The 19,571-nt window shown below is 43.4% G+C and overlaps 3 protein-coding genes across 14 annotated transcripts in view; 2 read left to right on the top strand and 1 right to left on the bottom strand.

Moving 5' to 3' along the window:
* Positions 1–3,196, top strand: part of SLC6A9 (solute carrier family 6 member 9) — a 56,369-nt gene extending 53,173 nt beyond the window's left edge. For all 9 annotated transcript variants that reach the window (XM_087929785.1, XM_026707003.2, XM_087929787.1 and 6 more), the window contains 3 exons: positions 252–352; positions 675–845; positions 984–3,196. In XM_087929785.1, the coding sequence (XP_087785911.1) occupies positions 252–352; positions 675–845; positions 984–1,199 (488 nt within the window). In that variant the 3' untranslated portion in view covers positions 1,200–3,196. The remainder of the gene's footprint in view (positions 1–251; positions 353–674; positions 846–983) is intronic.
* A 127-nt stretch (positions 3,197–3,323) lies between these two features.
* CCDC24 (coiled-coil domain containing 24) lies at positions 3,324–13,782 on the bottom strand. 3 transcript variants are annotated; one of them, XM_087929790.1, is made up of 9 exons: positions 13,745–13,782; positions 11,942–12,141; positions 8,584–8,750; positions 7,165–7,272; positions 6,398–6,487; positions 5,304–5,358; positions 4,478–4,547; positions 4,189–4,312; positions 3,324–3,905 (listed from the first exon to the last, which is right to left on the bottom strand). In XM_087929790.1, the coding sequence occupies exons 2-9, from the start codon at positions 12,095–12,097 to the stop codon at positions 3,539–3,541; spliced, it is 1,137 nt and encodes a 378-aa protein (XP_087785916.1). In that variant the 5' UTR covers positions 12,098–12,141; positions 13,745–13,782; the 3' UTR covers positions 3,324–3,538. The 3 variants fall into 3 exon arrangements, with proteins under 3 accessions (XP_087785916.1, XP_087785915.1, XP_087785917.1); XM_087929789.1 differs by having other exon boundaries at positions 13,502–13,745; XM_087929791.1 differs by lacking the exons at positions 6,398–6,487; positions 13,745–13,782 and adding an exon at positions 13,502–13,744.
* A 60-nt stretch (positions 13,783–13,842) lies between these two features.
* Positions 13,843–19,421, top strand: LOC113440694 (von Willebrand factor C domain-containing protein 2-like). Of its 2 annotated transcripts, none has more exons than XM_026707272.2 (4): positions 13,843–14,060; positions 14,140–14,703; positions 17,859–17,988; positions 18,740–19,421. In XM_026707272.2, the coding sequence occupies exons 1-4, from the start codon at positions 13,926–13,928 to the stop codon at positions 18,922–18,924; spliced, it is 1,014 nt and encodes a 337-aa protein (XP_026563057.2). In that variant the 5' UTR covers positions 13,843–13,925; the 3' UTR covers positions 18,925–19,421. The 2 variants fall into 2 exon arrangements, with proteins under 2 accessions (XP_026563057.2, XP_087785919.1); XM_087929793.1 differs by lacking the exon at positions 13,843–14,060 and having other exon boundaries at positions 14,231–14,703; positions 18,740–18,907; positions 19,309–19,421.
* Positions 19,422–19,571: the final 150 nt, after the last annotated feature.

Genomic DNA, 19,571 nt, shown 5'->3' with positions numbered 1-19,571 from the left:
GATATTAATCCTTTCAGTTACTCTGCCACTAAGTAATGAGAACTTGCTTCAGGTCTCTTCATTGCAGAGACTTCTTTTGTGCTGTGCTTTCCCCCTCAGGAGTTGTGTTAGAGGTAGGAGCAGAGCAAAGGAGCCACAATGAGGAACGGGGAGAAACACAAGAAAGAAATACACCCTGGGGACTCTTGCAGTATTCCTAGTGTCTAATTATAATACCTCCACTCTAATCGACTGACCATCTTCTCATCCAGGGTACCGGAGCTATTTCAAGGACATTGAGATGATGCTGGGTTTTTCACCACCCATGTTTTTCCAGATCTGTTGGAGGTTCATCTCTCCAGTTATCATCTTTGTGAGTACAAAGGGGTGGGGGGTGGGGGGAGAGAAAGACAAAAGATAATAGGAGACAGGATTGGGAGTGAGGGAAAAGGGGACTGGGGGACTAATGACATAATCAGGATGGAATAAAGACTAAGCTACTTTTGTCACTGAGACAAAAACACAGTGATAAGCGGGGAGGGAGAAGGCCAGAGGTTTTCTACTTCCCGTGACAAAAACACCCATGCCTGAGAAATTAAGAGAGCTTTTGAAGGTTCCCAGGATGCAAGACTAGGAATGATGCCATGCAGTATATACTTTGGTTTCAATCAGCCTTTCCTCCCCTCTCTTTCCAGTTTATCCTCATATTCACAGTGATTCAGTATGAACCGATCACATACAACACATATGTGTACCCAAGCTGGGCCATTGCCATTGGTTTCTGTATGGCGCTCTCATCGGTCATCTGCATCCCTATCTATGCAGGTTACTACATTTTGCGCTCCGAAGGAGACTCCCTACTGCAGGTAAGGACGGGGGCTTGCAGGCAACTGGGCAGAAAGATGCTGCTGCTTTCTGGACATGATGGGTGCGCTTGCCTCAGATCCCACTGCAAACCAGGTCTTGAACCACCAACTCCTTGTTTGCCCTTTGTATCCCTGCAGCGTTTGAAAAATGCTACTCGGCCAAGCCGGGAGTGGGGCCCGGCGCTTCTTGAGCACAAGACAGGCCGCTACGCAACAGCATTCAGCTCAACAGAATCCCAGCTGGAGGTGCAGCTGCTGAACCCCGAGAAACCCAAAAGCGACGAGGCTGGCATGATGGCTGCCATCACCATCGGAAGCAATGGCTCAACCCACAGCCAAGACTCAATGATGTGAACCTTAGCCTGGGAGGCAGGGCAGGGAGCACTCCTTGCATCGATCCATTCCCACCTGTCCTGGTTCTCTAAACCCTACTCTGCTCAGATATACTAAAGTACCCCCACTGGGTGGGGGACCCCTGGCTCCCAGGCTGTGCAGGACTCTGGGGGAGGGGGCTATGAGTTCCCATCCCACCCACCTCATTAGTGTCCCTGTGCCATCTTGTAACCCTTATGTTTACAAGTCATGCTCAGATGGCCCCGATTCACAGCCAGGACCAGGATCAGAGGCAGAGATGTGTGCACTGGCTAACTAGGTGGGGGTTCCTTGAGAGGTACCAGTAGGAAGGTTGGTTGATGTCTTAGAAGCTTAGAAATCCCTTCAGGCAGCTACTCCTGGGTCCAGCGAATCAAGAATCTACCGGGGATGATCTGTCCCCTCACTGCCCTGGATCAGGGCTATTTGCCTGGCCTCACAAGGAAACCAATGGGAGTGCTGGGGGTTCATTCAGCAGTGGTTTCAAAAATGAGCTGATGTTCTAGGCGAAGTTCAGTCTAGAGCTAGACAGCCTTCAGCTAGACTACTGCCTTTATGAGAACTCTTGCACACATGCATGGAAAACTGCACACTACCCATCAGTATCTATGCTTTCCCACTTGTCTAGTATTCTATGAAAAGTGGGCTAGCTTTTTCAGGACTGTAGATATAAAGTTCCAATGATGGTTCCAAGAGCTTAAGAAAATTCCAGAAGTCTCATAATTGGTAGGGAGAATCTAACCTTATTTGTCTAACTGTCCAGAATTATTCTCTCTCTCCCCCCTCCCCTCCTTTCCTCTTTCTCTTTCACATACACACACACATCCTTGCACATAGTTAACAGACACACTATGTGACTGATTCAAATCTAGGAAAGTCCCAAGCTTATGGGAAACTCCTGTAAGCTGCTGCCACACACTGTGCAGAGGTGGAGCAAAGTATTGAACTGAATTATGCCGAAGCCGAACTTGAGTTCTGAGGAATGGAGCCTCTGAAGCCATTGTTTACTCTCTTCCCTGACAGAGCAAATGAATTTGAATAGGGGTCCCTCCAATTGCAAGGGACCCTTGGGACCTAGCCCTGCCCCTGCCCCCATCTCTAGGGAAAGGAGCAGAGCCAACCATGGTGCTAAGAGTCGATGATGTGCCAAGACTGGCCCTTGCAACTTGAGGGAAGCACAAAGGTCAGAACGCATGATCTTCCACAAAAGCTACTCCTGGTTAGCCCTGGACCCTGGGTCACCATTCCCCAGGGGGGATGGAAGCCTCTATTCCTATGCTACAGTCATGAAGAAGTTGGCCAGAAGCACCAGTCTCTCATGGCAGGACGATCTCTTCATAACGCAAGCCAGGTTCTCACACTGGCTCGAATGGGGAGGGGTGTGTGTAACTAAATGGTTGTGTCTTCCTGCCTCATTGCCCCATATTTTCATTTCAGCATTGCTGCCTGCACTTTATCCTGAGCAAGGCCTTGGAGGAGGCCCTGACAGCCACTACCTTGCCCTTTATCCTGTGGCAGCAATGATACCAGGACACCAATGCCAAACTTTTTGTAGGGACATCAATGCCAAACTTCTTGTAAGGGGCATCCCTCAGCTCCCAGGAATGCACAGTTGCTACCAATGCCAACAGCAAGGGTCTGGTCCCTACCCACAGTGTAACTGCCCCAGCCAGTGACATGGGCAAAATGGCCACTGTTTTAAGTGCCAAATGCACAGATGATAGGACAGATGGCTTCATGTCATGATGGCATTTTTACCTTAAGCTGCCAGCATCCAATCCTTTCCCTCCTCTGTATTGAAAATGCACTATTTAATGCATGGTTCCGTGTCTGTCCCTCCCTCTCCTGTAGAGTGTGGCAACTGCCACTGCCACCTCTCATTGTTCATAGCAATAATTGTACGAGTCTCCCATACTGTGACTCTCCCAGTTGTAGATTGTTAAAGTCTCATAGATTTTAATGAAATTTATATTCCTGAACCCAGGATGTACAGTTCTTTCTGTGGGATTGGAAGGGCAATTTGAGAAGCTGTGCCTTTTCTTTAATGTTACCATGGAATTATTGTACTGAGTAATGGAGATGAGGAGGAGGAGGAGGAAGGATCCCAGGGGGCACTGCTGTATTCCCAGGACACTTATCTGTACAGAAGAAGGGTTATTTAGCATGGCCTTGTTACTTTCTTTGGAATCCATGAATTTGAACATAAGAATGAGCAAAGACAGTAAGCCCATGTCAAGCATAGGAAACAGCAGCATACAGTTTCAGTGGGCACTGTTGCCACAGAACAAATGATGAGATGTCAAGAGGAAGTTCTATCTTTCTTAGCTTGGTCCTTTACACTGCAACAGTCTAACACGGGGACAAAAGCGAGACGGAGGACAAGGTTCTGTAGGAGGCATGGGAAGAAAAGCAGGTTCCCAAGTTGATGCTGATGCCGATCTATACACTGAAGCAGTTGGATGTCCCAATGTTGTAGGCAGCTTAGTGTCACTGTCCTTCCTTGCTTGGTTGGAATCCTCACTCTCTGGATGCAACCATCCCAAAGGGGTTCTTGTTGAATGGCTCCATCGGGGTGATGGCCGATAGCAGGGTAGAGTAATCTGATCCCTGGGATCTGGTGAAGGAATCTCATTAGAAGCAGGATTGAGCTGTCCAAATCCTGGCTCTTTCACTAAGCCTCTTGGGTGGCTGTGAAATAAAGAGAAGGAGTTGTGTGATACAAAAGGTTTTATTTAAGCATCTTTCCATCAAAAGTAACACAATTGCAGAAATTTGAGTAATTGCAGAAGAGTTTATGGATCTCCAAACTCCACTGAAGTGGATTGAACAAATTCCAAAAATGTTACTTCAAAATTCTGGAGATAGAGTAATAATAAATCAAGACTGAATTAAATTTCTCACTTTCTCCTGTAAGGCTTTTGCTCTTTCCACCTCTTCTTAGTATTGTAGCTTGCAAGCATTTTCATACTACCTGAGTTGAGACAAATGGGTGCTATTCCCAAGCTGGTTTGACATCGGGGAAGGAGGCCTAGGACATGACTTGGGCAGGCTCAATTGCAAATCCCGCTCCATGACACGTTTCTCTTCCTGTAGTTCTGCGGACAGAGGATTACTTCAAGATGGAGAAATAATAAGCCCAAGAACACTAGCACTCAGAAATAATCTATGCCCAATTGTTTATACTGTCTATACTAGAAAAACCCTCTTTCCAATTCCCAGTGTAATTCTAAATAAAGGCGTGAGATTAGAGTTCTGCATACCAGCCATGGTAGGTTCATGCATTTTGTCTTGCAGCTCAGTAGTATGTTGATGCACTTCCTCTAGTTGGTTCTGTAAATCAAAGAAATGTTTTGAAAGGAGGCTGAAATGTGTAAGTTCCCAGAGGAATACCTGTCTTTCCCAAAAGAGTTTACACATTGAGAACTCTGTACACAGAAGTGTTTTACTTTTCCCCCTTCTTACATGCCCCTATCACAACAGAAAGCTATTTTAGATGAGCAATACACACCCAGTCCCTTAAGTTAAGGAGGTTAAGTTTCCTTTTCCCTGGAAAGTAGCCTGTGTTAGCCTTCATTTCTATGTCATTGTGACAATATTACCCAGAATACCTGTGCAAAGAGCACAGAGCAAAGTTGGTTCAGAAAAGCAGAGAAAAACAGCAGGGGGTAGTGTTGTAGCAACTTTGCATCCAAAGCATTTGCACACCAAAAATGTCACTGACTTCTACTCTACATCTCTCAGCACTCATCATTACCACCTTCAGATCAGAGAAGATGAGAGGAACGGCACCTAATTAATTAGTTACAAAGCTGAGATAAAAGTCAAACATATCTTCATTACATAATACTCCCTCCTTGAAAAACCAAAGTACTGTAGCCATAGGATTGTGAGTCCTTCATAAGACAAGCTCCCAAATCAGAGATCACTGGACCACTTTGGATATTCTAAATGAAGAGCAAGTTGAGAATGAAGTTTAAGAACACTGGTGTACAAAGCAGCCTCACAGACCCATGACCAAAATCTGAATTGGATTTTTAGAAGTGCAGGAATCTAGAAGCTCTGGGAAAGCTGAGATATAATCCTTACCTGTAAATGTGTAATGTATCTTTCCAGAGCATGGCATTCATCCTCTAGCAAAGTCCTAGATAAAAATGAGATTCTAATAAAGCTGGACAGAATTTGGGAGAAAGTAAACAATCACCAACTGCAGATACTGAGTATGAGACTTCCACAGGTTCCTTCAATTTCTTTTTCGTCTTTTCCCATTATAGAAGCTAGCCATTCAAAACTGAATTAGAAGACCGGACTTCAGCTACTTTTTTACAATAGGAATTCAGTGCATTGGGGATGACATGAAATCCAAGTTAGGGAGGTGCCTAACTGAAGCGCCCAATAAGAAAATTCACAAGCACTCCTAACCTTAATAGCTTCTGTTCCTCAGAATGTTAGCATTCTGCTTCAAAATTTCCCTAACTCCTGAGCAGTGAACTGTTTTCTGCTGGATTCCTTGCAACTAGGACCCCTTTTGTTCCTATATCCACTTCCTAGAACTCATAGTACTATATACTGTTTAGTGAGGTGTCAGCTTCGTGATCCATTTTCCTGAAAACCACATTTTTGCATCCCATAATGCAATGGGGCAGGTTGCACATTCTGCCTCTTCCAAAGAGGGAAAGAAATGGAAGTTCAGATACATTCAGGCCAAGATTTCAAGACAAGTTGACACGATGCCTTTAGAAGCAAGTGCAATAGGGCTGTTTCACTAAGATTCCCAGTTTAAAAGTTCTCATTGCATTGATGCTCAAAAACTCTTCTGCAACAACTGATCCATTCACTATATTCACACAGAAGGAAACATGCAACACATGTGCAGGCAGAGGAAATCAGAATGAGATGCTTTGCAAACCTCCCTGTTCTTGTTTTCATGAGTATGATGCAGGTTATCATATAGGGAGCAGAGGAAGAAATTCTGAATACAAATTGTTGGGCTCATTGGCATGTATTTTTATGCTCTGCTGCCCCAAGCACTCCTATTTCTGATGAGCCAATCCATTATTTACCGTATTTACCATTGGCAATTCTGTTTAACTCCCTTACAAGTCCTCTTACACTCCTTGCTTCTAATAACTGTTCCTAGAAGAAAAATATAAAGCAGAAAGAAAGGAGGTATGCAAACTTGCCTAAGTCTAGAGGCTATCTCGCCAATCTGAGTTATATTCAGTTTATCAGAATATGGTTCCAAATCATTTGTGCTGTTACAGGACAACGACCTAAGAAAACAGAAATGGGATTAATACAAATGTCATACAACTTAAGAAAGGCCAGCTTTTCCTTCAGCCAGGCAAGATTCCAAGTCCACAATTAGGCCTTCTGGCACGGAGCAGCTCAGACCAGGAATAGGAAGCAGAAGCTGCATGGAGTTGTTAGTAGCTTTTATTGCATATCTGCAAATGTCCTGAACTCCCTCTCCTCTATGGAGATTACAGAGCGGTGACTGACCCACCTAACACAGCATGCATTTCAGTTCCAGTAGGTAGATGAACAAGAAAGCCATTCATGACCAGTTTTTGCCCAAATACCCCAAGTCAGAAAAACTACAGTCATCAGGTCAAAATACTGGACCTAGGCAAACATCCCTTATATGTTGATGCATACTTAGATACTATTAATTAAAAGGTAATTATATTTATCCAAAATAAGTCTAATGGAACACTTATTTGTCTGTGTCTCCCTCTTTCTTTCCTCTCCCATTATCATATAAACATAATTAGGAAGAAAATGAAAAAAATACAATGTACAAAATAATATAATATAAAAATAATATAACTATTTCACCCCCCCCCAAAGAATCTAAAAAGGGGGGGGGAACATGTATATAAGAACTAACATATTACAATAGATATGTAATATACAAGACAGCTGAATAAAGTTTACTTTTGGGTCTTACCTGATGAGATTGTTGCTCCTGGATGATGGCCGATTACCTCCAGCATTTGTCTTGAAAGCAAAGTTGATCACATGTGTGTTGTATTTAGCAATGGCACAGTCGTGGTCCCTATGCAATAAGAAGCAGGCATGAGGCAATCTTCTAAATAATAGAGTCATGAGTAGGCCACCAATCTCTTACATTTAAGGATTGCAGCCATAAATGTATTGGAATATGGAATTAAAATCATTTAGATGAACATCCTTAAGACTAAAAAAAAAATGCAAGTTTGACCAAAAGGCCCTTCTTTCCCCCTATCCGCTGTATGAAAGAAACCATGGCTTAAACTCACTCAATCATGTGAATAGCAGTAACAATAGCACTTAGAGTTATATACCGCCTCACAGTGCTTTACAGCCCTCTCTTAAGTGGTTTACAGAGTCAGTATATTGCCCCCAACAATCTGGGCCCTCATTTTACTAACCTCAGAAGGGTGGAAGGCTGAGCTGGTCAGGATTGAACTCTTGGCAGTGGGCAGAGTCAGCCTGCAATACTACATTCTAACCACTGTGCCATGATGATGCAGTGGCTAGAACAGGGGTGTCCAACCTTGCCAACTTTAAGACTTGTGGACTTCAACTCCCAGAATTCCTCAGCCAGCTTTGCTGAGGACACCCCTGGGCTAGAATAAAGACAATGTGAGATGAACTCTAACCAAACTACACAAGGCTGGGTCTGAGAGACAGCAAGGTTTAAGTGAGTGAAGAAAACCCTGGAGGGGTAATAAAACAAACTTGTTTCCAGCGTATAACTGAAATATTGAGAAGAAAAATATTTTCCTTGTGGCCTGTCCATTCTAATTGTCCCCAGTGCCCTTTCTATTGTTTATACAGCAGCAAAGTGGGAGGCAAATATCCAGCCCTTGCTCAGGTTGATCCCGGTCCCCATTCTGTTGAATCCTTTTGAATTTGGAGAGGGAGGGAGACATAATCCTGGCCTCAATATATGGATCGTGGATCATACACACTAGAAATAAAAGAACTGAATGTGGGGGTTGTGCTGTTGTGAGACATGTACATACATGGGGGGTGGGTGGGTGGGTTGGAGACAGAAGTGAGGTGTAAGTTCTATGTATCAGGAAATGCCTAATAGTAGGGGGGGGGGGGAGTTTCTCTATATTCCCCCATCATCACGACAAAAGAAGTGGGAAATAACACCTTTCTTGCCCATAAAGTCTGACATTATGATTTCTGGCGAATTTGAATCACAAGGAATTTGGAAGTTTTATATAGCCTGGTCCACGGACTCTTGAGTTAAAGATTTACAGCTTCTTTCTCTCCATGAAGAGTGGAGGCCTTAATTTGTGGTCCTGCAGGCAATATGTTAGAACTTGTGAACAGGTTAGACCTTCACTGTGAAGCATTTCATTTTCACCAGTACCTGCCCTCCTGCAATGCCTTTTGCTGCAAGCCAACCAGGAGCAGGCGAATCTCCTCTCTTACTAGCTCTTTCAGATGGGGAGGAGCAGCCAGCAAGATGCAGTTATCGGGTCTTTGCTCAAAATGGTCCAATTGCAATTCTTGGTAGAATTCCAAGAGAGTCTTTACCTGTAAAGAGGAAGGAGGCCTGACTCTGTGCATAGGACATATCCCAAAATATTTAGAGTTGCATGATACAAATCCCAAGGTCACATGTTAATCTTTCCATGCCCTTCCATCACATGCCCAGATAATGAGAAATAGCTACACACCTGAAGACTACATTTGTAGCATTCCTGCTACATGCCAGATGATGCTTTGTTCAAAGATTCATAAGCAAAATTAAGCAAGATAACCCAGAAACTCTCCCTCTTATTTGAAACACTAATTCATAATGTAGCCTGGATAATCTTCACAAATGAAGGCAAATATATGTGACCCAGGATAATGTTGCAAGATCAAATCTGGGTTGGGGTTCAGATTCAGTCTTGAATAATCTTCAATACAATGGTACAAATCTACATGTTAGGTAGGCTGCAAGATTGGTAAAACATTGGTGTGGAGGTTCTGAAAATATCTGATGCCTTTCCAAAATGTCAAAATCAATCATTTATGTGATATCCTACCTTTTCTTCATAATCTCAAAGCAGTACTACTCTCTTTTATTTCTCCACAACAATCCAATAAGGCATTTTAGCAGTGATTGGTGAAAAGTCACCTAGGAACTTCTGTGGCTGATGATGGATTTAAATCCTAGGACCAGCTCAATGTCTTAATTACCAAACAAAATTGATTCAAAATTTTCCAGCAAGTTTCCTTAAAGTGCTATCACATTTTTGTACCATTTTTCTCCAAAACTTGTACATGCAGCTATGTTTGGCCACAGCTCATGGTAGTTGTCATTTGTCTCAAAATAATAACTGTTGCCCATCCTATCTTAGGAGATATCACGAAGAGGAAGATTGCAATAGATATTTTATCTTGCTTGTCCTTCCCTTTTATGTCTCTTTGTGTGAGCTACCTTTTATATTTTGGAGGACAAATTCCAACACTCCCTTCCTAACCCTACATATCAACAAAAATACAATTAATTTACTGAACAACGTCCCAGCTGTCCTGACTGGGAACAAGAGCAGAGAAGTGAAGTTAGGTATCCCTTGTGCTACATGACAGCTTGAAATTAAAAGGAAATAGAAAGGTACGTAAGAAGTCCCAAAAGGGATGATGAGTTACTATTACAATAGAAATCCTGATACTTTGGAGCCATGGACTCCAAGAAGATCAGAGGTCTCCAAACTTGGCAACTTCAACTCCAGCTGGCTGGAGAATTTTGAGAGTTGAAGTCCACAAGTCTTAAAGTTGCCAAGTTTGGAGACCCTTGATATAGATGGAAAAAGCAAAGCAGTTGGTCTTGGTAGGCAGGGAATTAGGTGCCTTTGAATCAGATCTGACCTCTGACAAACCAGTCCCTGGGGACAATCCTCAGCACTTCCAGAAACATCCTAGTAATATCTTGATTCTGTCCATCCTCCCCATGTTATTTCTTCTATTTTCTTTATTTTTAAACACATAGTAGATTTTTAACTAATCCATGCAGAGAGAAGTAAATCCATTAGCATGAGAAAGGATTTTGGAATGTTTATTGTTCTTTGCCCCAGGCTGAATAAAGGGTGTGAATGACTGGAGTAGAACAAAGGGCTTGAAATAGCAGGTATTAGGGACTCTAGCCAAGTGTTAGAAGCCAGCTGAGATGAGTCAAAAGGGAAACTTGCAGATGAGAGAGAAGGCAATATCAATTCACTCTTACAATTTGGCCTTCTCAGAGCAGATAAATATCCCTTAGAGGATCTAAACTAGACATTTAAAGCAATTTGGGCACCCCATTGAACTGGCTAAAAAAGCAAAAACAAACAACAGCAACACTTGAACAATAAAATAATGAATACATGCATGCTATTGCTTAAGACCAAAATTTGATGACTAGAGGGAGAAATATCTATATATTTCAAAAGCAGTGAAAAGAGAGACGTTTTCTCCAGAACTCAACACAGTCTAACTTTGCACAGACTACTGAAATTAAGTATATGGAACCACAAGTATACAATATAATACTGGCAAAACATTAAAGAAACTTTAGCCAAATGTATCAATGGGGCATAAAGTAAATGACAAATGAAATATCTAGTATCCTGCTCTGTAGTCCAGAGGTCTCCAACCTTGGCAACTTTAAGACTTGTGGACTTTAACTTCCAGAATTCTGGCTGAGGAATTCTGGGAGTTGAAGTCCACAAGTCTTAAAGTTGCCAAGGTTGGAGACCCGTGTTCTAAAGGTTCCCAGTCAAAAGACATTGGACAGGATGTTCCCCCCCACCAGGAAGAAAGACAAAGTAGAAATATATATACTTTCAATGATGTCTGTTGTGTCCTATATACAATTCAATTCTGTGAACAAGGCACTATAATTTCACAATTAACAGCTTGACTGGAAGTGCCTACCATATTCTTCCAGTGGGGAAAGTTTATTTTTTACATTTATAGGCTAGTGTTCTAGGGCAGATCTCCAAACATGGCAACTTTAAGACCTGCGGATTTCAACTCCCAGAATTCTCCAGCATAGATGGCTGGAGAATTCTGGAAGTTGAAGTCCGCAAGTCTTAAAGCTGCCAAGTTTGGAGACCTCTGTTCTAGCCTGAGACCTTAATTAGTAGACCAAACTGGCTGGTGGGGTCCTATGTGTGTACCTTCAGCACCTTTCCCCAACCTAGTATTCCAAAAGTATTTGGATTACAGTTCCCATGTTAAAAAAAGCACACCATATTAAAGCAGCTCCATATACATAATACAATGAAGTTTTTATTCAATTAAGCTCTTTGCCAAAAACTGAAGGGACCCAAATGTGAAGGTGGTAGCCCTCTTGACACCATCCACATCAGAAGTGGTATTCAGCAGGTTCTGACCAGTTCTGGAAAACCAGTAGCGGGAATTTTGAGTAATTTGGAGAACCGGTAAAAACCACCTCTGACTGGCCCCACCCCCATCTATTCTCTGCCTCCCGAGTCTTCTTTCGTTGCCCTGCACAGGAGAAAGGAGCTGGAAAGCAGGTTAGTGGGGTGGGATGGGGGGGCGGAATGGAGATTTTACAGTATCCTTCCCCTGCCATGCCCACCAAGCCACGCCAGTAAAATTTTTTGCATCCCACCACTTATCCACACCCATTCAAATGAGATTTTTGTAGCCCCTCTATATGCACTATTTCAATAGGAAAATGTATAAACCACTCTTTCAAGTCATACAGTCGGCCTGAAGTTCCTCTTCCAAACCTCATTATGAAGCTCCAAGCTGTGTTCCACGAAATCAGTTCCCAAAATAGTCTTCACTTCCAGTCTCTCGCTGGGCGCAAGCTGCTCTTCTATCATCCTCCAGAGCGATGGCACTGGCTTCAAGGGCTCCCAGGAGACTCTGGGCAAGGGGAACATGGGGGCACAGTCCAATTCCAAGGTAACTATAGAAATTCCCAGCTCTAATGCATTAGAGGAAAGAAGGAGATACCGGTGTATGGATTAAATAGAAGGTGACAGGCGCCCAATGCAAGGACACTTGGCAATTTTTCCCCATTTCTTCACAAGCAGCATTAAGACTAATACTATTTAACTGTTGTTGTTGTTGTTATTTGACACAAAAAACAACAGTGTACACAGCAAACAAGATAACTATGCTGTGTTTCGTATCACAAATCACTAGTCGAACACTTCCCAAGTGTTTAGGATTGCGTGATGTATTGGTGGATTATGGGAGCAGATCCCAGCAAGGTCGCCTTCTGAAGTTGACCAGTGGTGATTTTGTCATTGCCAATTGTTTTTAAGAGCTCGCCTAGGTCTTTAGGCACAGCACCTAGCGTGCTGAGTACCACTGGAACCACCTGCACTGGTTTATGCCAGAGTCTCTGCAGTTCGATTTTCAAGACTTGATATCTGGTGATTTTTTCAAGTTGTTTCTCATCAATTCTGCTGTCACCAGATATGGCAATGTCTATGATCCACACATCATCATCATCATCATCATCATCATTATTATTAATGTTGCATTATATACCCCATTCCCAAGAGGTCTGTAAGGGGCGTGCATAAGTGCACCATCGTGCCTACTGTCCCTGTCCTATTGTCCCCATTTATTCGTACCTATTTCCTGTATTCTTACTCATGTTTATACTTATACCTATTATCTTGTAAGCGATTGACAAATCAAATAAATAAAATAAAATAAAATTTATTAATAATTTAAATCTGCCTATCCCAAATCTTTGAGAAGGGCTCAACAGGTTGATAAAATTGCCAAATCCAACCTAAAGGTGTGATCAGCCATCATCATCATCATCATCACTGTGTATTAATCATTCACAACAAAGTATAGTTACAGTCCCTGAAGCCATTAAGCAATAGATCAAACTCATAATTTAAGACCTACTGATCCAGACCTTCCCCAACCTGGGTACATTGACCTCACCCCTTTCCTAAAGGGTCTGTAGGGGGAGTGCATAAGCACACCAACATGCCTACCGTGCCTGTCCTATTGTTTCTTTCATTTTTCTTATATGTACCCATTTCACGTATTCATAACTGTGTATATACTTATACCTATTATCTTGTAAGCGATTGACAAATCAAAATAAATAAATAAAATAAATAAATAAAAATAAACATTACTTAAATCTGGTTCAAGTGTTTTCTTTGCATAACAACCAACGAGCCCATTTACTTTTAATCAAAAAAGAACATTCAACCGTTTTACTTACATTGGGCTTTAAAAAAGGGGATATTTTGGAGTAAAGGAGGAAAAGGTTTGGGAAGACTTCCCTAATCCCTGCAAGCCAACAAGCCCACCTGTTCTCCATTATCCCCAGCTCCACCATTTTGAGCAGCTCGTCCCGGTATCATTTGCCTGGCCCAACTAACCCCGCAGTCTCCCCCTCCATTGGGCCCCGCTTCCATTGTGCTGCCAACTTTATTCCTCGCCTCCCTCTCGCTTTTGCCCGCAGACTGACCAACACCCCCTGCCCGCAGCTCCACGGGGAGTGGGGAGAACCCTTCCCTCCACTTCTCCCCCCGCCCCCCCAAATTCTTCACCTTCCCGCGCGAGCTCTCGGGAGCATCAACTCCTTGTCTCTATGGTAACTCTCTCCCCCCCCCCGCCGTTCCCCGGAAACCTCGCCTCTTAAAGGAGCCGCGTCCGGAAAGCTGAAACAGCCGCGAGCCCAGCGTTGCAGACCAGCATCCTCGGAAACAGCCTTTTTGCAAAGGGCGGGAAATGTATCCCGATCCGGCCGCTTGCTGCATTTCTTCCTCGGTTCGCGTTCCCAGAGCTGTAAAAAAGGGGCATCGAAGGGAAAGGCGGCGCGGGGGCATCCGAGCCGGGAGGCAGCGCGATCCTTCGAGGGGCGAAGTGCGAAGGGGAAGGTCCGGGGGCTGTGTGTGTGTGTGTGTGAGTGTAGGCGGGGTGGAGCGCTGGACCAGCCTGGCAGGCAGGCAGGCAGGGGGGCAATGCATCTGCCCCTCCCAGCTCCGAGGTTCCGCCCTCCCTTTTGGGGAAGGGGTGCTCGGGTTTCACTCCGGGGCGGGCGGCTGCACAAAAGGGCAAAAGGAACGCAGGGCCGGCCAGGTTGCTTGTCAGCCACGGCCTGGATCCCTTTGCCCGGAGAAAAACGGATTTTCTCCAGCCGCTTCTCCGCTCTGCCCAGCCGCCCCTGGAGTTTCGCGCGATGCCTTTGGGTCCTTTGGAACGGCTGAGCCTGGCATTGCTCCTGGCTGCTCTGGGGGGGACTCAGCCCGGGCTGGCGGGGCCAGTCAGCACTTGCGATGCCAATGGGAGCCTGTACTTCCGAGGGGAATGGTATTCCCTGGATAGCGACCCCTGCATCCAGTGCGAGTGCACGGCGGAAGGGCCCGCTTGTGCCCGCACGGACTGCGCCGCTCTGCCGCCTGCCTGCATTCACGTCAGCCACTATCCGGGCGACTGCTGTCCGCGCTGCGAACGCGTCGGCTGTGAGCACCGAGGACAGGTTTATGAACTGGGGCAGCATTTCCAGGTGAGGCAAGCAAACGAACGCTGCTCTGTCTGTCTGGGTGTAAAACCAACCGGCAACAACATCGAGGCCAGGGATGGGTTGGTGGCCGCCTCTCTGAATGCGCGAACCTCCTTAACCAGGGTTAAAAGTGAAAGCTGGTAACAAACAAAGTGGTCGAGAGAAGTATTGAAGATCCGAGTTGGGACATTAACAATATAGTCCGGGCTTGTTCACTTCCACAGGCAAGACCTGGTTTTCGTGGAGCATAGTTTGGTTATGAAATGGAAACTGAATTGCCACTGCAAAGTATTGTTCTTACAGGGTACTGGAAAGTGAGGTGGGTGACAAGCACTAGATTAGAAATTAGATTAGAAAAAAAGAGGCTTCTTAAAATCAAAGGGTCTTGACAGCACAAAAGTAAAATAAGGACTTTGTTGCCTACAGTACAAATGCTGTCTATTCCACTATCCTCTGTTTCTCTCAGTCTGGACACTAAATCACTTTGGGACCTTCTTTCTGGCTACTGCTAAAATGGTTTGCAATGTATTTTGAAGAGGTGAGTTGTCAGGCCAAAGAACTTGCTGGCAGGAGGAGGAACTGGGCAATGAGGGAGGGACAAAGATTGTTCCTAATAGCTGAATAAACAGATCTAGACGAAGATGTTGCTAGTGGAAGATTAAAGCCTGCTCTACTCCTGTAGAATCTCATGAATCACTCCCATGAAGTGAAGGCCAAAGCCTCATACCTGGACAGTGGGCAGATAATGTCCTTGCTGTCAATTTCGCTGAGTATTCTTAAGACGTTTTGCAGTGAGGAAATAGAGTCTAGTTCATCAAAAATATTTATTTCCCTTCCCATTAATTTTCCTCTCATCCCTTCATGAGTAAGATTGTGCGCCCTTGAAAATGATTTGAGAGAAGTGCTTTGGATCTCATGAGTAAGCATCTTCCCCTATTCATTAGAGCAGCCCCAACTTTTTTCATGCTTCTGTGCCAACAGAACTGTTTTAAATTCATTAAAGTTAATTCACTTTAAAAAGTGGCATATTTTTGTTTTCAAGCTTGCTGAAACAAGAGAGTGCTTCCTTCCATTGTTTGTGAGGCACAAACAGCCCTTTTAGAGGCCTAAATTTTGAACTTTGCCCAGAACTTTTTAGAGATGGGTACCAGTGGTGGGATTCAAAATTTTTTTACTACTGGTTCTGTGGGTGTGGCTTGGTGGGTGTGGCTTGGTGGGCATGGCAGGGGAAGGAAACTGTAAAATCCCCATTCCCTCCCCACTCCTGGGGGAAGGATACTGCAAAATCTCCATTGCCTCCCTACCCCACTAACCTGCTTTCCAGCTCCGTTCTCCTGTGCAGGGCAACAAAAGACCCAGCCGATCAACTGGGACTCAGGAGACAGAGAATACATGGGGGTGGGGCCAGTCAGAGGTGGTATTTGCCGGTTCTCTGAACTACTCAAAATTTCCACTACTGGTTCTCCAGAACTGGTCAGAACCTGCTGAATACCACCTCTGAGGGGTACAATATTGCATGTTTGATTTTTAGTAAAAGTAACAATAAAACTGTGTAACACCTTGCATCTGTTTAAAAGTGAAATGTTGTTGGCAAATAGCTTTTTAAAAAAATATGTGGTTAGCTGAAGGTGATTACATTTTGGTATAAGAAACAAGACAAGCAATTTAGGAAGAAGGAAAAAATGCTTTTCTGCATCACTAGAATAGGGCAACATCTTGCCAAATCAGATCTGGAAAGTCTTTGGGGATTTTTAAGAAGCCATGGAAAGCATTTATATTAAACAAAAGTCTTTTTGTTTTAGTTTTATGATTTTGATTGTGTCTTTTGGCAACAGGCCTATATAATGTCCATGGGGCCAACTAAAATGATTCCAACAGTTCAATAGTGGTGTGAGTTTATATAACCATTTGCTGGTCCAATGGAGAAAGAATTTAATACAGCGAAGAATAATATGAGGATTTTATCTTTAAGTAAATATGGAGGCTGGCAGGAAGGGAACAAGAGGATAGGGTCTAGCTGATAGTTACTTATTTATATTTATTCATTATCATTAGTTTGGCTTCCCTAAAACTAGTGGTAGGCTTTGCTGCTAACTAGAGATATAATGAACTGAAAATAACAGTAACAACTTTGTTGAGTATTTAAATGCAGATCATGTCATAGGACTACTGGAGGGCATCACATCCATTGTTGTAGATGTGTTTAGTACATCCTGCTGTGAAATGCCACACCACAATCTTTACATGCACAAACAGAGCAGAAATTTATTTATTTTTCCTACTGTATAAAAGTGGTGGCTAATAGCTCAAGAGATCCTATTGGAGGCTTGCATTTCTCTTAAAACTGAAGCCAACCTGAATGAATGAATGGTGCCCTCTGATGGTGTCATCTTAGTATTGTAAAGTCTGTGAAAACATTTGCAAGTGCTGCAAAATTGCAGAAAAATGTGAAAATAGTGGTAAAATGTATCACTTATGAAGAAGTGACATCTCTGCCAAATAAATCTTTTGGGCAATGCTTTATCCCACTTGCTTGGATCACACACTTGCCTTTAAAAAAAAACACCTGTTGCCGTAACACTATTATGGCAGATTTGAGCATAAATATGAGGTTCTTCAGCTGGCAGGATCCCAATAGCAACATGGCAGCATCTTATTCTTAGTGCTTTTTAGAAAAACTCTTTCTGGAAGAAACTTCTGCAGGACCTGAAAAGGGAAGTGTGACTAAGCAAGAAGGAAGTTGCGTAAGCATGGGATCAATACTGAAATCAGTTGTTCTTGTCTGTCTCTAAAAAGGTGGCCTCTGTCAAGTTTTTGTTTAAAGGGGACTGATTATGTCTTACAAATACTTACTAGGTGACTGCAGTGATAGTGAACTGTTCATACAGCACTAAGAGAGTCATTGTAGTGAGAGAATGAAGAAAAAGAAGAGGCAGGCTTGCCCAGAAGGCGTCTTCCAGGACCTTGCAGAATGACAAATGTGACAGTGCAGAAATAACCTTCAAAATAAGTGCGTCAGTCTGTAAAAATATGTATGTTGCGAAGTATTACACAGGATGGGCACAGCTTGGGAATAAATTCTTCCAATGCTGTTGTGCACATAGAGGAATGATTGAAAACTGCTGTGTCCCATTGATCAGTCTTTGTTCTCCCCACAGCCTTCTGAATGTGAGCAGTGTACTTGCGAATTGGATGGAATTGCCCGCTGCCTGGTAGCAGACTGTGCCCCTCCACCATGTGTCAATCCCATCTATGAGAAAGGCCATTGCTGCCCCATCTGCAAGGAAGGTGAGAAATTAAAAGGGGAAGGTGTGCCAAGTAACCACTGGGCTATGGCCCTTGTTTTCCTCTTTGAGGGGTGCCCTAATGAAAACGTAAAGAACAAGTTAGATTTCTGTGGCTAATATAAGTACTATAAAGTTATACTCTTATGTTCCAAAATATGGGAATGCAGGCAGTCCTCACAATTGTTCAGTTATGGCAATCTCATCCTCAAATCTATGATTGCTGCACACATACACACTGTGGTCAGATGATCGGATTTAGGGTGCTTGACAACTGGCTTGTATTTATGACCAGTTGCAGTGTCCTGTGGTTGTATAACTGCAATTTGCTTTCTTTCTTTTTTCTTTTTTTTTGCACTTTGTGGTTTTTTTTTTTTTTTGGCTGGTTTCCGGCAAAAAATGTCCATTGCATGCAAATGGATTTGCTTAATGACCCTGTGGTTCGCTTAATGACTGTGGTAATTCATTTTGTGAGCATCATATAAAGAATTGTAAAATCAAATAAGGTCACATTGTGATCTGCTTAATGACCTCAACTTACCAATCATAATTCCAGGCTCATTTGTGGATATTAAGTGAGGTCTACACCTGTGTTTGCCTTTTCTATGCCGCCCCCACATAGAACATCCATTTTCTTTCTGATATCTCATGCAAGCTACATTTAGAGGGTCAATGACTGATGGTCTCTGTTGTTTTATCTTCACGGTATATCAGCATATGGGTGAAACGTTGAGAAAATACTTTTATTCCCACAGGACCAAATTGCTATGTAGATGGGAGCCAGCACAACATTATTCCTGCTGGAGAGAGCGTCTGGGTCAGTCCCTGTATTCGCTGCCGCTGTCACGATGGCCAAGATGCTGGCTACTGGGAAGGAAACCGCTTAGCTAAATGTGAGCAGCTGGCAAGATGCCGTGTTCCAAGTAGGCACCATTCCTAACTCCTTTAAATATTAAGTGGTTTCTTAACCACATCTCATAATCTCTTTAAGGGCTAAGTTACAAACAAAGACCCCACCAGATGCTCTTCAGCCAACTCCAAACTACAATTACTTATCCTAGACCCTGATCTGAGTCCAGTTCCCTACTCCTGCTACCTAGACCTTCCAAAAAAGACCCTTCAGTTGCTGCTACACTACAATTCCCATCATCCCTTGCCAATAGCACTCCTGGCTAAGGTTGCTGGGTTATATGCTTCTGCAACAGCTGCAAAGCAACAACTTTCCTATCCCTGCTCCCCAAACACATTGCCAATACCAATCTCTTCTATATTTTGATTTGATTTTCCTATCTGTTCCTATGTATTTTCCTATCTATTTCCCCAGAATTCCAGTCACTTCCACTCAAAAGACAGCCTATTTTGTACCATGTGAATACTGAATAGCTTCATCTATATGTACTCCTTGGCTAAGTGACAATAAAGGATCCTTATAAAACAGCTTCTCTTTCCTCTACATCTGTGCAACTATATGTATAATTTCCCGGGCCAATTACTCAGGTTTCTACCCCCTAAAATCCAAACAGTGTAAGAAATTATAATGTATTTTGGAAATGTCTTAAATTTGGCCTTGCTGAGAAGAATAAAGAA

Source organism: Pseudonaja textilis, chromosome 3 (genome assembly GCF_049901715.1).
Source record: "Pseudonaja textilis isolate UNSWEBS1 chromosome 3, rPseTex1.2, whole genome shotgun sequence".
NCBI lineage: Eukaryota > Metazoa > Chordata > Lepidosauria > Squamata > Elapidae > Pseudonaja > Pseudonaja textilis.
The sequence above is the reverse complement of the archived record's forward strand: the minus strand, read 5'-3'. Positions and strand labels throughout refer to the sequence as shown.

Coding starts and splice junctions, on each gene's coding strand:
- LOC113440694 (XM_026707272.2), top strand. CDS start 13,926: ATGTATCCCGATCCGGCCGCTTGCTGCATTTCTTCCTCGGTTCGCGTT. Junction 14,061..14,139: donor GCGATCCTTCGAGGGGCGAA/GTGCGAAGGGGA, acceptor CCAGCCTGGCAG/GCAGGCAGGCAGGGGGGCAA. Junction 14,704..17,858: donor AACTGGGGCAGCATTTCCAG/GTGAGGCAAGCA, acceptor TTCTCCCCACAG/CCTTCTGAATGTGAGCAGTG.
- CCDC24 (XM_087929790.1), bottom strand. CDS start 12,097: ATGTTCCCCTTGCCCAGAGTCTCCTGGGAGCCCTTGAAGCCAGTGCCA. Junction 4,313..4,477: donor GCATGAACCTACCATGGCTG/GTATGCAGAACT, acceptor CTCTGTCCGCAG/AACTACAGGAAGAGAAACGT. Junction 3,906..4,188: donor ACCCATTTGTCTCAACTCAG/GTAGTATGAAAA, acceptor TTTATTTCACAG/CCACCCAAGAGGCTTAGTGA.